This window comes from Gymnoscopelus braueri (genome assembly GCF_963280865.1).
Source record: "Gymnoscopelus braueri genome assembly, chromosome: 11".
Lineage (NCBI taxonomy): Eukaryota > Metazoa > Chordata > Actinopteri > Myctophiformes > Myctophidae > Gymnoscopelus > Gymnoscopelus braueri.
In genome coordinates, this window is record NC_137613.1 from 11,114,142 (window position 1) to 11,135,337 (window position 21,196).

At 42.6% G+C, this 21,196-nt stretch overlaps 1 protein-coding gene across 1 annotated transcript in view; it reads right to left on the reverse strand.

Moving 5' to 3' along the window:
• gabbr2 (gamma-aminobutyric acid (GABA) B receptor, 2) overlaps positions 1–21,196 on the reverse strand; it is a gene marked incomplete at both ends in the record, with an annotated part of 395,075 nt that overhangs the window by 253,095 nt on the left and 120,784 nt on the right. Inside the window, 1 exon segment of the mRNA XM_080442500.1 lies at positions 14,931–15,068. Coding sequence (XP_080298626.1) covers positions 14,931–15,068 — 138 coding nt within the window.

Below are 21,196 nucleotides of genomic sequence, written 5' to 3' on the forward strand. Positions count from 1 at the left end.
ATTGACTCCCAGTGCCCTAGATTCATCCTAGTGTTTATGACCATGGATGTTCACACAGCTGCTGGTGCCAAAAAAGATTGTCTTTCTGCAGCCTCTCTGTTGTTGATTAATCCATTATAAGACCGGGAACGCTATCTGTGTCATTTTTAAGATTTCTCGGGCTATTAAAAACAAGCTAAAAAAAACAAGCTCATAGCGCGGCACCGAGTGCAGCGCTATGAGCTTGTAGATCTGCAATTTGTCCCGGTCTTAAACTCTTAAACTGCCAGAGTTTCTATAGAACAGTCTGTAGCCTCTGCCAGTCTTTTCTAAGCTAGTACTTTTTGTCCGTTTATTTTTTTAACATTGAAGTGAATGGAGCAGCAACTTCTTGGAAAATGCTATCTCCTGGTTCTTTGTGACGAACGGAAAAAACGAAAAAACGAAAAAATAAAGAATAATTTTAGATATTTTTTTGTAAAAAATATTATTTCTATTTTTTTTTCAGGCAATGGCTAAATTAAAACGTTTATAATTTTTTTTTGGCAGAAAATGAGTTCATGGGTTAAACTAGCTCCCTTCATCCCCCTTTGTCACTTGTTACTCTTTAGGTTTCTATCATTCCTCGAACACGAACACACACACACACACACACGCGCAATCAATCCTCTTTGGCTGTTATCGGAAGCATCAGAATGTGGAAGCTTATAAAGCCTCCTTGAGGTTTGATACTATGAGCTCCTTTTGCTTATTTTCCCTCCCCAACGGAGCAGTCATTGAATATCGTCGCTGTCGGGGGAAGAAACCTCTCCATTATTCTAACTTTGTGTTTTTTTTCCATAAATTAACACATTGAGTGCCAAAACCGTAATATTACGGTTTTGCAAATACACCCGCGGAGTGCCAACAATCCTAAAAAACGTAAATATACTTTTGTTTTACCTTTTTCTTTTTTTCTTTTTTTCCACAAGGGGGGGGGGGCTAGCGCAGCCCTGGAATCACCCATGAGAGCTCTAAGAAGTAAGGGACAGATGGATCAATCTGGCTCCCATCCGCCTCCATTCTATCTCCTTGCTAAAAAACCTCTGTATCTCCTTAACTTTTTACAGTGGGCAAAACGAGTCATTCTCGATGCGCGATCACTCTGCAATGGTGACTCGCATGAGACATGTTGTTGTTTCAGGCTTTTTTTTTGCATCAAACGTAGCAAATCCGCAAGCTCAAAACGCGGCGCGAAGCGACTCTTTTCAAGCTTGTAGATCTGCTACGTTTGATGCTTTTTGAATATGAATCCTGAAAACTCAGTTTCCACCCCGAGACGGGACGATATCTTCCATGGGAAATGGAAGCCGATATGATTATGAAGTCTTTGATGAATGATAATGTGTTGCCGGGCTGCAGTAGCTGGCGCCCACGCCGACTCCATGGCTTTATCCGAAAAACAAATACATCAGAAATGTGGGGAAAAAGTTACATGAATGTTAGATAGAAGGTGAGATCACATGCCGTTCCGACTAGAACACGTAACATCTGTTGTGCAATCATTGGTCTTTTATCCTGTGTGTGTGTGTGTGTGTGTGTGTGTGTGTGTGTGTGTGTGTGTGTGTGTGTGTGTGTGTGTGTGTGTGTGTGTGTGTGTGTGTGTGTGTGTGTGTGTGTGTGTGTGTGTTAGCCTGGCATGGCCAGACTAATATCAATGCGTAGATATTAGTCTGGAATCTCTGTGTGGAACCTGCATTTCAAAAGGGGCGAATAAAAAAAAATGCTTCTGGTGATAAACCCGCCCCATATTTGCATACTGGGCCCTGATTGGTCCCTCACAACTTCGGAGGGAGAGAAATCCAATCTCTATTGAGAGTGGATGCAATGGCTGATTCGTCTGGAACCAGGCTGTGTGTGTGTGTGTGTGTATGCAAAGTTTCACACCGATCAGTCCAGCGGTGCCCAGACAGACAGACAGACAGACAGACAGACAGACAGACAGACAGACAGACAGACAGACAGACAGACAGACAGACAGACGGAACGGACGAACAGACAGAGTCATGGGAGTGTCAAACATGATTCCTCGCCTTCGGCCTCGCGGCCTCGGTGGGGGATAACAACAAAACATCTAACCGCGTAACACATTAACCCATTCAACCCGATCTACAAGCTCATTGCGCAGCACTCAGTGCCGCGCTATGAGCTTGTATATCTGCTATTTTTTGAATAGCCAAAGAAATAGCCTAAAGTGACTCAGATGCGTTCCCGGATTGAATTCTGGTATTATGCGTACATGCCTAATATGTCGCAGAGAGTCACAGGCAGGCTACAGGCCTGAGCCGACACGACTTCCCTCTCTCACTCACTCAGTTCAGTTCCATTACAACCAGCTGTGTTATTGGCATCATGATAAAAAATCATTTCCCACAACAGTGCTAAAGCAACTCCGTAAAGAAAACTATGCCCTCATGCATCACAATAAACGGACCAAACAAGCAATGCAAATGCAATCATGTTAGACTGTAATCATGAATCTCTCCCTGTCTCCCTCCCTATACCCCCCCCCCACTAAAGCCTGTAAGGCCATTATCAAGACATTGTGGTAATCTGTAATGTCTGCGTGTTTTCTTTACAGCCGGGGAAACTGTCATGCAGTTTGTACCTTGGAGTTTGTACCTGGCTGGTACACCTTATCTGGATAATGAGCAATTCCATCGCTCGCTTATTTGCATTAACACCTGGTTATTTGTATGCAGTCTCACACTATCCGCATTCTGTTTGCACTGAGTGATCACATCTCATTCTTTCATGTGCAGCATGCAAAACAGGTATATATATATATATATATATATATATATACACACACACACACACATATACACACATATATATATATATAGGCATGTGGTGAGATGGCAGGACTTTGTATTATATCTTCAAACAGAGGCATGATTTCTGGTGCAGCTTGAACGCGATGCCTTTATACCAGAGAGAGAGAGTAACATCCTCAGTGTTATAGGCCTATCTCCAAAACTGTTACTTTTCAGGATATCGTTGTTTTTGGGCAGAAACCTTTTATCTCCATATTTTACCTTTTTTTTTTTTAAATAAACAATGTAAATTAATTCCCTACTTGATCATTCCACATCGTCACACAAAAGCATCATAAACAGCAGATCTACAAGCTCGAAAAGTGGCGCGAAGCAACGCGTTTTGAACTTGACGATATGCTACTTTTGCTATACTTTTGAATTTTAATTCTGAAAAGTAACAGTTTTGGACATATGAGGTTTACACCCGACAGTCACGATATGTAATAATTCCAAAGTTCCAATGGATCCAATTTAGTCTAAAAACATCTAAAAACCTCTATAAAAAATGTGTCGCACTGTGCAAGATGAGCACACGCCAGGCAAACTGAATCAGTGTTTTTAGTTGGCAACACGTTTCTAGTGTTGCGTCCCGGTGGCCAATGGGCCGTATTACACGTCCATTTGTTTACATTTATAACCAGCCATTATGTAGCATTTTTACAGTGTATTTATTTAGCACGAGGCAACACAGAAAACATGGCATGTGGAGTGGGTGACACAGGGGAGTGGGTTCAGCCTATGGCCACTCTTGCTTCTCAAAATGTCAAGTGAGCTAATCGCCTTTGTTGACCAGCTAACGTCAGTCCCGGGTGTGAATGTTATTGTTGTTGCTTTTTTAACCCCCTTTTTCACCCCAATTTAGTTGTTATGCCAATTGAATGCCTTTGTATCCCATTGGCTCACCTGCCAGTGAGGAGCCACCACCGGGAGGACATAGATAGAGCCTCCTCCGTCCTACTCCTCCCGCCCAACACTCCTCCCGACAAATATCACCCTTCCCGCCGGGCTTCCCTCCCCCGAACACGGGCCAATTGTGTTCGTGTAGACGCTCGACAAAGCCGGATGCACCACGACGGAATCGAACACCCAAACGCCGGTGAAGTTGGCCATATACGTATAGCTTTAAGGCCAGTGTCTGTCATGAAGTGATGTTTGTTTCTACTTGAGGTGCTGAAGTTCCTGCCTGATGGGTGGGATATCAGTCTAGCACAATGGTTCCCAAACTTTCCCATGCCAAAGACCCCCCCAAAATAGCCACATAGCCTCTGGATGCGTAAAATAAAAAGTTTAAATAAGGATATACAAGGTTTCTGATGTCGGCGCAGAAACCGCTTACCTAACTTTTTGTGTTTTTTTTTGTAAATTAACGCCCTACTTGATCATACTAAAGTACAGCGTCACACAAAAGCATCAAAAGTAGCAGATCCACAAGCTCGAAACGCGGCGCGAAGCGTCGCGTTTCGAGCTTGTGGATCTGCTACTTTTGATGCTTTTGAATTTGAATCCTGAAAAGTAACAGTTTTGGACTTATGAGGTTTCCACCCGACAGATACGATAATAGTATCAGTAGGCTATGTGTGTTGCAGGTGGATTCAGTCACATGACCAATCAAATGAGTCTTTTCATTAAAGAGCCGTAAGCACTGTGCTCATCCTCACAACAACGGCATGCTGGGTAATTTGCGTGTCACGGATGAAAAGCTCTCAGGAGTGTAATTTCTTCCCCACCCTGACTCTGCAAGCAGGTGCAGTTTCATCACACAACCAATCTACAGACCCCCATCCACATGAGCACATGTTGTACAATGATCTTGGCAGTCGGGCGAGGTGATATATAGTATAGTCTCGCGTAGTGAGACAACTATTCCACAATCTCCGGATGCTACGCAGAGTCTAGAACTACACGTCCCCGAAAGCCGAGAACGGAGGCTATAGCTATGTCATCTGTTCCTCATTACATTTGATTTCTGAATTCCCATTGCTGCTAAGCAGCAAGCTATGTAGGCTTCGATTATTTTGATTTATATTATTAGGACAAATTTGCGCGACTGTAAAGACGAAACGGAAGCGGGGAGGAGGAGGAGTCAAATCCGCTTTATCCTCTTGATCGTTTTCAGAGCTTCCGTTGCTCCAGACTGTATGACGGAAGCAATTTATAATTGTGGGAGGCAACCGTCTTATTACTTCAAATCAGTATCACGATTATGTCAAACCTTTACCTCGATTATGATTATAAATACAGATAATAGCCCATCTACAAGCTCACAACTAGATACAAGTTGTCTGCTTGTACTGTAGTTATAGTTGCTTAGTTTATATTTTTGCACCACTGTGCACTGTGCACTCCATCATTGCACAAGAAAATATAGTACGTGTTGATTAAGTTGATATGCAAAATGTTTTACTTATTTATATTAAACCGACAATTTGAGCCCATGCAGGTGAATGTTTCTATATGCTTATTAGCCAGGCTTCAAACACAACACAACTATGTTCATGGCTAGCTTTATCGCCAATCTCACAGGCTATAATAATTTTTCATTTCACTTAAGAATAAGAATCATGCCTTGCTTGACGGTGACTTTATCCATGTGTTGAAAACAGAGCAAGGAGCTCAGGCATTTTTTGCCCCGGAGGCGTCTTTCTGTGACTCGCTGTCTTGTTATATTTGGTGTGCACCGAGGTTATACAGTATGGTGACTCTCTGGGCTTGGAGTACATGGGGCCAAACAGGCAGGCAGACACACACAGCCTGGTGACATGATGCACGTCTGGCTGGCTGTCTACTTCCCAGAGAACATCTCAGACACACAGCAGAATGACTCACAGACTCAGTGTGATGATTGTGTTGCACCTGTGTTTGGATCCCTCCTCCTACTACTAGGCAGTGGTGTAAAGTAACTAAGTACATGTACTCAAGTAATTTTGAGGCATTTCGACCTTACTTGGGTATTTCCCATGTTCAGTACCTTTACTTCTACTCCACTACATCTCAGAAGCAAATATTGTACTTTTACTGCAACCAAATTATTTGAAAACTTTAGTCGCTAGTTACTTTGTAGATTTTGATTATTATTACAAAACATACACTAGCCACTTCAGCCCTACAGTACATACATTTCGGCCATTTGAAAATAGCCGATCTACAAGCTCAAACGCATTGTGAGCTTGTAGATCTGCTATTTTCAAAGGATTTTTATACATGTTATACATTTGAAAACTGAAAAAATAAATAAATGGGACATTCTGCATAATGAGTAGCCTACTTTTACTTTGGTACTTTAAGTACATGTTGATACCAATACTTACATTTTAATTCCAGACTTTTACTTGTAACAAAGTATTTCTACATTGCAGTATTGATACTTTGACCTAAGTATAAAAAAGAGCATTTTTCCACCACTGCTGCTAGGTCTGTAACCAGATGCCATCGTAGTTCTGACATTGGGATTCGGCTTCTATCGCAAATAAAATCCTCAATTCCAATGAAGTGATTCATCTGATTAAATGAGTTAGCCCATTTTTATTAAATCTACATGCTGTAATTAATGCATAATAATGATTTTCTTTTTAATGATTTAAGTAATTAACTATAATAGTACAACTCTAAATCACGTAAGGGACTGAAAAAAGAATGAGGCCATCGCTCTGATTAAAATGCCGTACATTTAAAGCAATGGGCTTCAGTGGTTGAGAACCACTGGCTGTCAGTTAGACGATCGACAGTCGATCTGCTATTTGTATGTGAAATCATTCCCCACAAATACGGATTCTGGGGTTTTTAAGTGTTGAAGGGCCTTGCCTTGAATAGTCCCCTCACAATTATTACATATTCGCCTAATCGCCATTATTTGAATGTATTTTGTTCCAATGTTTGATGCCAAAAAAATCTATCGTTAATCGCAATTATTTGTATGACAATTAATCGTCAAGTAAAATGTCATGTTGGTGACAGAGCCCTATAGCCTTGAGTTGAACCTCTCTAAGACTAAGCTCTACTCCCAGAAAGACTAACCGCCCCCCAACAAAATGTGAGATTTTCTATGTTAGAGGTTTTTTAGGGACATTTGGGAGGTTATAATCTGCCAGTCCTAACGGAGGTGTCAGGATATTTCTATCGGCCTTGTGTGAGATGAAGTAATGTCTGTCACCTCAAAAAAGAAAAATGTCTCTGTCGGGTGGGAACCTTGTGTCCAAAAACTGTTACTTTTCAGTATTCAAATTCAAAAATGGCAAAAAGTAGCAGATTGACAAGCTCGAAACGCAGCTTGTGGATCTGCTACTTTAGCTACTTTTGTGTGATGCTGTAGTGTGATCAAGTAGGGCGTTAATTTACGAAAAAACACAAAAGGTTAGACAATAGAGATGAGAGGTTTATACCCCGACAGCAACCATCTCCCTGACAATGGCATGGCAGCCATGATGGCCGCTCGTGCGGCTATGGGGCCAATTTAATCATCAAACCTCGCGCTGAAAGGTCGGATGTTTCGCGAGGAGCCACTCAAATAACGTAACGTAATGTTTTACACATAACAGGAAATCGATTGAGAGCACTGCAAGTACTGCCTCATGGTCAACAAGCAAACGCTGCTATTGTGCCAAACATGAAAACATGTGTAGTATCCCTTTAACCACTTTAAACCTAGCATCCCTATTTTGGGGCATGTCATAACATAGGCCAAAAATTTGTAAAATCTTCACATAGTTTCCAAAATGACAAAAAAAATTGCTGATCTACAAGCTTGGAGATCGGCTATTTTCCACTATTCATCAAAGTATTCGCCAATATATAGGGTGTAAGTGGTTAAACATTATAGACCTCATAGTATGTTTATTGAGACTAACCCACAGTACTAGTCGTCTGTGGCCACGTTAAGGTTTTTTAACCAATCATGTCGCTTATACAAGGTCACAGCTTTAAAAGTTGCTGTGTAGTTGAATGGTAGGATAAAGATACCAAGGATTAGTGAGTGACGTCACTGTCCACAGGCCAATCACAGCACTTTTCTGAGCCTTAGTATTCAAAGTTCCGTTTTTTGTTTGGGTGTAATTGAGGTCAGAAAACCTAAAAAGAAAAACGAAAAAGAAAAAAGTAAAAAATACCATGACATGGTTTTTCTTGTTTTCTTTTTACATTATTGCCAGACCCAAGGGGTCGGGCTTACATGAGGCTTTGTACCTGTTTCGTCCATACATGGGCAGGGGCCATTTGTCCTCTGGCCCCAGCCAAAAAAGTCTGTCCCCCTTTCGTCCATACATGGGCATACACAGGCTGACACGTCATGTGAAGTCCGGCTTAGCCGTGACGTAGTTCATGTTTTGTACCTGTTTTTGCCAGACCCAAGGGGTCGGGCTTACATGTTTCGTCCATACATGGGCATGGTCACTTTGTCCTCCGGCCCCAGCCAAAAAAGTCTGTCCCCCTTTCGTCCATACATGGGCATAGACACAGGCTGACACGTCATGTGAAGTCCGGTGACGTAGTGCTCTGATCTTATAAAGTACTTATTCTGGGTCTGGCAGAACCAGGTCTCCTGGTCTTGTTATGTTATATTATCATTCAAATCTTAGTGTTCTGCCAATTATTGTGGGGCCTCCACTTGCAATATCCCCACGGCCCCGACAGGTTGAGAATCGCTGCCCTATATCACGCCTTAAATTGCACACAGTGCATATACATTTACATGTAAATGTGATTGTAACACCCACCACTTAGCCATTACCTACCTATACCCCCCCCCCCCCCCCCAGGGTTTACGTGTCTATATGCACTCTCATGTTTAATCAATCAATCGGTACAAATGGCCACCATATGCGTTTAAAAGAACAACGACACGTGTAATTGTATTTAACCCACTCAATCCCGGAACACATTGAATGGGTTCGACTTCTTTGGCTATATTCCAAAAATAGCAGATCTACAAGCTCATAGCGTGGCACCGAGTACCGCGCTATGAGCTTGTAGATCTACTGTTTTTTTGTTTAAAAGTATCGTGAAATGTGTGCAAATCTTTGAATATAATATATCAATTGTTTACTCAAATCTTTGCTTCTGGGGGTCCCTGGGCTGGAACAAAACATTTTGAGGGGGTGTCTGTGAACAAATACAAAACATTTTGGGTGGTCCGACTTCTTGACATGAAAAAGGTTTGAGAACCACTGATATTATAGCAACATATATATATATATATATATATATATTATTTTTTTTCAGTTAGGATTTAGAAGACATTTGTACAATCCCCAGAAGCAAAGATTTGAGTTGAAAATGTTCGCTTTAAAAAACATATATAATCAAAGATTTGCAAATATTTTCAAGATTTTTCCCCAAAAAATATATTTAATATTTTTAAATTAAATTTAAAAAAAAAAAAGTTTTCGAATAGCCAAGGAAATCTAAAAATGTCGCACAGATGCGTTCCCGGTCTTAATGGGTTAAATGCGGCGGATGTGATGCTCTCTCTCCCTCAATTACAGCTCTTTAGGGGACACCTGTTTATAGGCATGAATTATGGATGATGTCGCTTGCAGTTACCGTCGCCCACGGCCACTGTTAATAGTTAATTGCATCCGACGGGCTAATTAGTTACTTGAGACAACTGACAACCTTTATTCTACGCCAGTGGTTTTCAACCTTTTTTTCATGCCAAGGACCCCCTACATTGATATACATTTGGCCGTGGACCCCCCATCTGAAAATGTTTTGTGCCAGGGACCCCCCCTCCAGAAGCAAAGAATTTAGTTAAAAATGTTCGCTTTAGAAACAGTCTATATTCAAAGATATTGCACACATTTTCAAGATTTTTCAAAAATAGCAGATCTACAAGCTCATTGCGAGGCACTCTGTGCCGCGCTATGAGCTTGTATATCTGCTATTTTTGAATAGCCAAAGCTAAGTGGTTAAAATGATTGTGACGCTATGTTAACTCATTTCGCTGGGGACCCCCCGGTACCCCCCCAAGGACCACTGGTGGTCCCCGGACCACTGGTTGAGAACCACCGCACGTGGAAGGAACACGTTATTCCAACCAGTTCCTTTCCCCTCCATCAGGCGCCCCGGCTGACCAGGGGGAGGCAGTATAGAGACCAGGATTACTGCATGTTTTTTGTGAGGGTACCTATACCCTATGGGGACACGGGGAGAACATGCAAACTCCACACAGAAAGGCCCTTTTGCCAAACCCAACCCCAGCTCTACCACTTGTGTGAGCTTGTAGATCACCTCACTATCCGTCGCACGGCCAGGAATATAGTGGCTTAAGTGTTTAAGGCTAGAGGAAAAAAACAGGGGGAAAATGTTTGTGATTTGCTTGCCATTCATTCAACGTCCTATTTTGTCCTCAATCGCTGAATTACGTCTGGTAATTCATCAAGCGTTCGACATCGTTGGCAGGACACAGCGTCTGTCCTGTCTGCCTACCTTGTGTGTGTGTGTGTGTGTGTACGTTTGTGTACGTGTGTGTACGTGTGTGTACGTGTGTGTGTGCGTGTGCGTGTGTGTGTGTGAGAGAGAGGATAGCAGCGCGAGCTGCTCGAGCAGGGAGAGCGTGTGCTTGCTAAGCTAAAAAGTGCTCTCGGGGTAACAGGCTGTGCCAGACAGAGTGCTCCATGGAGCAAGAGATTGCAAGCCGCTCCTTCTCGCAGGTACATAGTGTAATCACTGGCAACCAGGCCACTGAATGGAGACCAGTAACAGGCGCACACACACATACATACATACATACATACACGGACGTGGCGGCATACACACACGCACGCACGGACTGCACGAGTACAGCCTGATATATACTTTAGTTGCGTGCCGCTCAGTAAATAGCAGATCTACAAGCTCACAACACGACGCGTTGTGAGCTTGTAGATCTGCCATTTACCTCAGGCAACACCAGTTTGCGACTAAGTATAAATCAGGCTTAAAAAAGCAGACAGTGTGAGCATAAACAAGTATGTACGCACACACACACGCATCGCGCACTATACGCGGTCGGTCGGTCGCTGAAGAGCTACTTCAGATTCAAGCAGGGCTTGAACCCTTCTCTGTCTAGAGTGAAATAATTGCCGCCGAAAGCAAGCGTCAGGCGAGCACACACACCACACAGAGAGCAAAAAAACATTATTCATTGTTTAATTTTCTCATCCTGTTGATGCGTTCGTATAAACTGACTGACCCTGAAAAGACACAAAAGCAACATGAAAAAAAAAAGAGCTGCGGCGGGCTTCAGTAATTGCCGTCGGACTGAATAAGCGATGTGTCCCGCAGTGACGTTTGCCATGCTAGATCAAGGCACCATATTATACTATAAGGCATGCAAGAAGTGTCTGGATCCATTTGACAACAATGGTGGAAGGAAAATAAATACAAATACATTTCAACGTGTTGGCCCAGCGGTCTCACTTCAGTCCTAGCAATGTTTGTGTCAGTGTTACAATGTTAAGTTTATAGAATTAGAACCTCTATACTGCCTCTGTTCCAGAAGGCTATACAAATGGGAACCAGTGCCTCCCGAGTGCTTGGCACTCGGCATCAAGGGTTGGACTCGGGGTATAAGTCCCATGTAACATAGTGTCAGTGTCAACTTAACACAGCACGCCGGCATAGAGCACGCCGGTCAGTTGTCTTAACTCACAAAAACACATTGAACATCCTGTCATACCTTCAAATTAAAACCATCTGACAATGTAAACAACGACACGTGCGTACTGCGTGTATGCACGTTCTCGCGCGTGACTATATATGGAAAGCTTGCTTCTCCGTTCTTCACTTACATATTTCTGAACGAACCTGACCACTGAATGTACCGCTATTGTTGAAGGCTGCTTATCTTGTGTTAAAAGCATTTTAACACACTTTTAAATTGAGTGACTGTCTGTCTGTAGGCTTTTGATATACGTCTGATATCCGTCTTTGATGTGGTCTACGGATCTGATTATTGACAGGCGGGGAGGGTGCGGGTTGTCAAAATTGGAGGACCCGTGCAGGACTCTGCTCTGGAACCATTCGCTCCCAAGACTATACTTACTTACTTTCTGCCTCTGTTCCAACGTTTTAACAGCTACTGTATTAACTGTGGTGTTCCCCCAGGGCTCTATACCACGCCCCCCTCTTGTTTCGTCACGCTATGCTAAATAGTGTCACCAAAAATAGATCTACAAGCTCTGTGAGCTTGTAGATCTAGGCTATTTTTGCCAAATGCTCACCCCAGAATAGGAACGCTAGGCCTAAAAACGTAACATCTGGTTCTAACCTGTACTCCCCTATATACTATGCTTCCTCTCTCTAAACAGAGCGCGCCACGACTGCAGCGAGGAGATACTGTATAACGGTTTTGACGGACCACTTTGAGATGCCACTTGACGTCGGTGGTTATGTGTGTGTGTTAGAGTGAAATGTTCAAACACTTTGCATCGGTCCATAGACTCCTGCCGAACACTTTCACAGTTCACGGCACAACAAGGAGTCTGGCAGGGTGAAAATGTACTTTTTTACACTTGACGGATTTAGCGAAAACCTGCTTTGGCGGCACTTGGCAGCCAATTCAATTCACAGCCCCCCGGCGTCCCCCCGTCCCCCCGTCTCTCCTCCAGTATGGCAGGGCTGTGATATCACGTGCAATGACCTCGCTATACGGCATGAGGAAAAAAAGGTGACATTCACATTCCAAAAACGCTGCCTCTTTATTATTATGCTATCTCAAGGCACCGTAAGAGTCTCACTCCCCGCTCCTTGCCTGCGTTTGATAACCTTTTGCAGGGCTTGTGTCTATTCTTTAATCCCTTAAGACCGGGAACGCATCTGTGTAATTGTTTTAGATTTCTTAGGCTATTAAAAAAAAAATAGCAGATCTACAAGCTCGTAGCGCGGCACCGAGTGCCGCGCTACGAGCTGGTAGATCTGCTATTTTTGAAAAAATCATGAACTTTAAAGTGCAAATCTTTGAATGTATTTATACATTTTTAAAGCAAACATTTGTAACTCAAATCTTTGCTTCTGGGGGATTCTCTTTTTCATGTCAAGGACCCCCAAAATGATATGTATTTGGCCGTGGACCCCCCCCCCCCCCATCTCAAAATGTTTTGTTCCAGGGACCCCCGCAGAAGCACAGATTTGAGTTACAAATGTTCGCTTCAAAAACATATATTTATATTTAAAGATTTGCACACATTTTTTCACGATAAAATAAATAAATAGCCAAAGACATTTAAAATGACACATGCATGCGTTCCTGGTCTTAAAGGGTTAAAAGCAAGGAGTTTTTACAGCGTTTTTGCTGTAAAAAAGCATGACATTAAAAGAGCCTGTTAGCCGGGGCGAAAATTGCATTTCTTAAAAATTCAGACACGAAAATTGTGCAGAAATTATTACCTTCACGCTGAAGGTATAATTTGGGCTGGCAAAATGACTGCGATTACAGTCTAACAAAGGGTGACCGACGGGAGCAATTTCCTCTCTTTTCTTTTTTAATCATTGGCTCATATCAACATAATAATATTCCCATCACTGAACCATGTTTGTTTTACGTTAATGGGTTAACAACCCACCGTCAACCACCAGCTACTAATGAATCAATAACATGCTTTTGCTAATAGCGCAAATATGCTGCTGAGAGGAGAGTTGGACTGAAAAAGACAAGCGGTAATGCAGTGTTGATTTGGACGACTAAAACTATGACGAATCTTTTTCGTCGACTACCTTTTTTTACTGACGAAAATAAATAAAAATGTAAAAACAAAAAAAAACAAAAAAAATATAAACTAAATAAAAACTATGCTATGATACTTAAAACTAAATATATAAACTATGCTATGATACTTAAAACTAAATATATAGACAATTTTGTTAAAAAAAAAATCAAAACTAGACTAAAATGTTAGTGAGGGACTAGAGATCCTCATCCAGTAGAACTAAAAGACAAGTCATTTTATGTTCGGTTGCACTCTGGTGTTGCGCTCTGAAAATAGCCGATCTACAAGCTCACAACGTGTCGCAGCGCGACACGTTGTGAGCTTGTAGATCGGCTATTTTCAGCATGCAACCAAGTGTAAAATCAGCCATTACGACACCATCAAGGCACCGCCCCAAAATACATTTTAGTCGACTAAATCAACTGTAGATTTAGTCGACTATAATCTTAGGATATTTAGTCGACTAAAACTAGAATAAAACTAAAACATTTCAGATGACTAAAGTATGACTAAAACTAAATGGAATTTTATTCAAAAGACTACGACTAAATCTCAATCCAAATTTGATGTCAAAATCAACACATGGTCTGCAGACCACAGAAACTAGAGGGGACGAGCCCCGAGGCTCCGTTCACGTTCACCAATATTCAATAGTGATCCATCATCAATGAGCTCGTCTGACCCAAGTATAGAGATCTGCAAAAGGAATCAGCAACAACATTGTTGTGCACGGCGGCACGCACGTCCTCACACACCAATTGTACATTCCAAACCAAATGCTAGATCAACCCCCAAAAACAATGAATGAATGCCACGGTAACATCTGGAAGAGCCAGATGCTGCTTTGTGTGGGGCACGTTGTGATCAGAGAAGACTTCAACACATGCACCACACACACATACAGTACACAGAGTCACACACACACACACACACACACACACACACACACACACACACACACACACACACACACACACACACACACACAGGTTTGCATTACTATACTTGTGAGGACATCAACATTTAGGACGCCGATTTTATGAATGCCAACGTGCCATTTCTTTTTTTTTACCATAAGCCAAAGCCAAAAAATAGCAGATCTACAAGCTCTCGTGAGCTTGTAGATCTGCTATTTTTCGGTGCACGACACCAGCGTGAAACTTAAGTATGTTAATCAAGCAGAATTCTAACTCTTTACCGCTAAATCTATAGCCTCACAAGTACAATAACACACACACACACACACACACACACACACACACACACACACACACACACACACACACACACACACACACACACACACACACACACACACACACACACACACACACACACACACACACACACACACACACACACACACACACACGCACGCGCACACACACACACACACACACAGAGGCAGTCCTACCTGCACCAGGTTCCAGCCCTCCAGGGACTCTGCGATGATGGAGGTAACAGAGGGACACACGCCCCCGAAGATCATCAGATGTTTGGGACCGTAGCATATGGCATCAAAGAACGCCCTCAGCCCCTTGGCGTTGTCACACTGCAGAGACAGAGACAGAGAGAGAGGGGGGGGGGGGGGTGTTAGTACAACAGCCGACACACAAAACATTTTTACCAGTGATCCAGGAGTGTATTGTGCTGCTTTTAGAAGTGGCCAGTGTGACGGCCTCCCACTCTGTTTGCCAGTGCTTGTTTGCTGTGGATGCAGGTACCTGGTAGGTGGAGCTGGGAGGCCATCAGCTCTGATCTGGAGCACCTGAGACATTTTTTTTGTTTTTGTCACATTCCTAAGCCAATATTTTGATGACCTGCTGGTCATCAAATTATTGGCTTAGGAATGCGACAAAAACAAAAAGTCTCCATGGGGTGACTAATCGATAGAAAACAAAATATGTTTTTGGGCGAACTATCCCTTTAACGGCAGAACTTGAGTAGTCCTTCAATAGTGTTACTTGAGTAGTTTTTTTTGTTTTTTTGCTACTCTAGTACCCACCTCTATTACTACACACAGATGATAGATCTTTGTCAGCACCCTTTCATTTCACCATTTCAATCTACCTCAATTATCTGTTCTATTCAGTTTTTTTTCCCCTCGCAAAAAAAAATCACCACTCTTTTTCCAATGCTCTGATTTCTTTCACTTTCCTCCTGCTATATCGTCTCTGTCGGGTGGAAACCTCATATGTCCCAAACTGTTACTTATAAGGATTCAAATTCCCCAAAAAACGGCAAAAGTGATCGACTAGCTCGAAACGCGTTTCGCGCTAGTCGATCTGCTTTTGCGTGACGCTGTAGTATGATCAAGTCGGGCCGTTGATTTACGAAAAAACGCAAAAAGTCAAAACATGGAGGTAAGAGGTTTCTGCCCCGACAGCAATGATATTCTTTTCTCTCTCACTCTCTCTCCCTCTCTCGCCCCCGATATACTGAACCTCCTACTATCCCAGCATTGAGCCTTTTGTACTAAACTTCAATCGTATAGCTTGAATATAACTATTGATTAATGTCCAAGTGATTGTGCAAGCTAATGATCGGCTAAATATAGGCTCTATACCGGCGGCTAGCTGCTGCTATACTCCCTCGCCCCGCCCACCCACCCACCCACCCAGATATAGTGGTGGATAGGCACACCGTTGGCATGACAACAACACCGGTCAAAGCACCGCGAGCGAGCGGTCGAAAGCAAGATTGCGTGGATGTGAGTGTGTGTGAGAGAGAGAGAGAGAGAGAGAGAGAGAGAGAGAGAGAGAGAGAGAGAGAGAGAGAGGGAGGTGTGCATATATTTTGGGCATTGCTCAAACCTGCATCACGCCCCTTGTTTTTTTTTTACTCTCATTTTAATCCTTTTTTTAACCACTTTTTAACCTCCAAAGCATGCCTATTCTGGGGGGGAACATCCGCCAAATACAGCCGCATCTTGCGACACGTTGTGAGCTTGTAGACGAAGACATTTGGTGTAGACTGAAAAAAAAACGCAGTCAAAGTACAGTCGTAACTCATGTTCGGGAGGGAGGGTTTTTAGTGGTTTGTTGAGTCATACGTGCGGACATGATATTTATTAGGCCTTTTCTGTGTCATTTGTACTCGATCGATTGATTGACTGACGTTTCTATTGACAAATACATAATACATGAACATACCGTGCATTTACATATCTTTCGAGGATACAACACACACACAAAAAAGGAATAGAGTCTGCACACTGGTAATGCTGCAAAAAGCTCCGCCTTGTATTTATTGCGTTTGTCAACGTTTAGGCCTGTTCAGGACATATACCAATGTAGGTCCATGAAGGTCTGAACAGGCCCGAAAACGTTGACAAACTCAATAAATACAAAACAGAGCTTTTTGCGTCACACTCAATTTTTATTCCTATTCCTCTATTCCTTTTTTATGATACTTTGTTTGTCTTGCACCTGGGCCACGGATGTGCGTGCCCTACCTTTTTCATACAACACACACACACAAAAACACCTTGAGAGCTAATTTCCACTGTGGGTCCTTTGACCAAAAATAGCTCATCTTCAAGCTCATGAGCAAGCGCGTGGATAGGCTATTTTCGGTGCATGGCACAGGCACGCAGCTAAGTGTAATTCAGGCGTATATATATAGGCCGTACTCACTTCAGAAGGGTATGGAAGGGAGGGGGGGTGATTGAATGGGGCACACAGAGAATCTGTGGAGAACGAACAGTGAATTAAGGTGTAATTATCAGCTCTCCTATTGATCCAGGTCACAGAATAGACCTCCATATACTTCAGCTCCTTTGTTGTTGGACCCGGGCGCTGTGGCATGGTGGGGCTCTGGATCTGACATTGTGGGTCTGTGGGTTTGCTGAAGGCTGTGATGTATAGAATATACTGTAATAGGCCCGGGGTTACAGAGCGGGGTCACGCCTTTAAAGTGGTGGCTTTGTAACTCACAAGGCCTGCACTTTCAAACCCCATGTCTATATAATAGAGATTTGCACACATCCAGTCCCCCACCCACACACACACACACACACACGCACGCAGTGGTGGAAAAAGTTAGCCTGGGATCAAGCCTGATTGACTACGTTCGGTGGATTTTTTTTTCCTCACTTCGCTTCTCAGTCTGGAAAGGCTCCTATTTGATTCGTTTTGCAGAACTACACTGGAACTACATTATGTTATGTAGGCAACGTCGTTGCTGATTGGATGTTGTTCCAACTAATCACGAATCACAACGATCACACTTGTGTTTTTGTCTTGTCTTGGGACCCCCGTGAGCCCAGCCGCGCACTGGGCTCTAGTGAGGGCTAGCTTATTTTGGGGTTACAAAATCATGGGATAAAAATAAATAAATAATAATAAATAAACAGGGGGTCCGCGGACCCCCTTGGAGTCTTGGGACCCCCGCGAAACATCGTGGACCCCTTCGGACCCCCGCGAAACATAGCGGACCCCTTGGGGGTCCCGCGAGAACCTTGGGGGTCCCTGAAGACCTACAGACACGGCGAAGCCAAGTACAGACAGACAGAAAGACCCCTGGAGGACCCCCGGTCAACGAAGTAATTAGGGATTTAATTAGTTGATTGTTGTAGGAGTTTAGTTTACTGAGGCACTACACACTGTCTCTCTGCATTTGGTGGTGTGTGCGTTTACCTTGCTTTTATTGTAAGTCGCTCTGGTTAAGAGATTCTGCTATTTTAGTGCCTAAAATTGTAGGAGGGAGTGAGAGGGAAGACAACCTTATTCAGTCTCCATCATAAGTCTATCTACTGTAAGTCAGACTTATCGGCAGCTTGTCTTCATTCCTGTACAAAACAAAACGAGCTCGGCATGCCACGCGCCGCATGGTTTACAAGCCGAGGAACGCAGCAAACGCCGCTTTACTCGCTATGACCGAGCGGAGAGAGAAAGCGGAGCGTAAACTCACAATATGTAAATCTATCTTTGAAAGCCTGCTGTTTTTATTCAGCTGCCACGGCCAAGATAAGGAACCCAACCACCCCCCCCCCCCCAACCAACCACCTACCACCCACCCCTTCCCCCACGCTATGCCTAATCACATCCTATATACCTCATTTCACACAAAGGCAGATCCACGTTCTCCTACTATTTGTGACTCGGCTGTCAGTGATGGAAGTACTCAAATTCTTTACTTAAGTAAAAGTACCATTACTGCAATATAGAAATGCTTTGTTACAAGTAAAAGTCCAGAATTCAAAATTTACTTGAGTAAAAGTACAAAAGTATTGGCATGAAAATGTACTTAAAGTACCAAAAGTAAAAGTACTAAAATGTTTGAAAATAGCAGATCTACAAGCTCACAACGCGTCGTAGATTTTCAAATAGCCTAGGTATAAAATAGGGCTAGAGTGGTTAATGTGTGTTTCATAATATCATAATTTATATCTGAAAAGTAACTAGTAACTAAAGTTTTCAAATAATTGTAGTGGAGTAGAAGTAAAAGTATTGGAAATTGGAAATACTCCAGTAGTAAGTAAAAATGACTTTACTAAGTAAAAATTCATCAAAAGTGTACTTAAGTAAATGTACTTAGGTAAATGTACTTAGTTACTTTACACCACTGTCGGCTGTATTACAGCAGCAAACAGTGCCGATGTGGAGCGAGATAGGGCGGCCGAAAGAGAAGAGATGGGCCTGTGTTTTTGTCGATGGGTAATTGGTCTTGTGGTTTCAGAAACTGAAGGGAGTTGTCGGTGGGGGAGACTCAACCACATTTATACCACCTTTAACCCATTAAGACCGGGAACGCATCTGTGTCATTTCAAGATGTCTTTGGCTATTCAAAAAACAGCAGATCTGCAAGCTTGTAGATCTGCTGTTTTTGAAAAATCGTGAAAATGTGTGCAAATCTTTGAATGTTTGCTTCCGGGGATTCTACAAATGTCTTCTAAATACTAACAGTTTTCTAAAAAAAATATATGTTGCTATCAGTGGTACTTAAAACCTTTTTCATGTCAAGGACCCCCATCTGAAAATATTTTGTTCCAGGGACCCCCAGAAGCAAAGACTTGAGTTAAAGATGTTCGCTTGAAAAAATAGTCAAAGATTTAAAGAGAAAAAAAATCACGATTTTTCAAAAAAAATGCAGATATACAAGCTCATAGCGCGGCACTGGGTGCCGCGCTATGAGCTTGTATATCTGCTATTTTTGAATAGCCCAAAGTATGAAATATCGATAAAGTGGTTACACAAGATGCGTTCCCGGGTTTGAACGGGTTAATCTGAACACACGATCAGATCCGGACGCCGGGGCCGAGAAGGCATGTGAGAAATGAGGTGGTGGGCCTGGTGGCTAAACAAGTGTTTTCCCCAACGTTCTTATCAGATCCACACAGCTTTTTTGGCAAGTATAGTATACCAGTGTTGATTTCGTCGACTAAAACTATGACAAAAAATGTTTGTCGACCACCTTTTTTCACTGACGAAAACTACACAAAAACTAAATAAAAACTAAGCTACGATGACTAAAACTAAGACTACATTTAGGCTAGTGATAATTTCGTCAACAAATACAAACTAGACTAAAATGTTAGGGAGGAACTATAGTGGAGAAGAGATCCAGTAGAAGACAAGTCATCATGTTTGGTTGCGTGTGGGTGTTGCGCTCTGAAAAAAATCAATCAAAATCAATCAATAGTTGCAGCCCGAAGGATCTGAGGGAAGGCAGGCATCCTTTTTAGGTTGGCCATCTAGTTGACAGCCCTAGTTAAGTTGATGGCTCAAACGGACCTGTCCACTTTGCCAATATAACAGATTACACTCCCACTAAAATGTTCCTCTTGGGGAACGTTTGTACAGCCAAACTGCTGGTACAGGTACGCTAGGTCTACAGTGGATTGAAGTCATAGAAAAGAAACGACAATCTGGCCCAGGCTTATCTATTGCTAGCCCCCCCCCACCACCTGAATCAAATTAGCTTCTCGCTGGGCTGCTCTAGTATCAAAATAACCTTACGCCGCCGACAGACAGAGCCACCGCACCCCCAGTGGTGGAAAAAGTACTCAAATGTTTTACTTAGGTAAAAGTATCAATACTGCAACGTAGAAGTACTCTGTTGCAAGTAAAAGTCCGGAATTCGAAATTTGCTTGAGTAAAAGTACAAAAGTATTGGTATCAAAATGTACTTAAAGTACCAAAAGTAGAAATACTAAAATGTTTGAAAATAGCAGATCTACAAGCTCTGTAGATTGGTTATTTTCAAATAGCCTATGTATAAAATAGGGCTAAAGTGGTTAATGTATGTTTTATAATGTAATAATTTATATCTGCAAAGTAACTAGAAACTAAACTTTTCAAATAATTAGTAAAAAGTAAAGTAAAAGTACAATATCAGTCTCTGCGATGTAGTAAAAGTAAAAGTAGGCCTATAGACAATTGGAAATACTCCAGTAAAGTAAAAGTACCTCACAATTGTACTTAAGTATGGTACAGTACTTGAGTAAATGTACTTAGTTACTTCACACCACTGGGTCACACACACTCAATTCCTCCGCGCTCAATGTCTTTTCAATGTCTCGATCCTGTGCCTTACAGCTGTCGCTTGTGCGGTGGGAAAATCTCATTCAGTGGCTGATAACAAGGTCAACCGGCTCTCTAGGAGGAGATGGACTGTGTCAGAGGACACACACACACACACACAGAACACACACTCCACTCTCAGCAGTGGTGGAAAGTA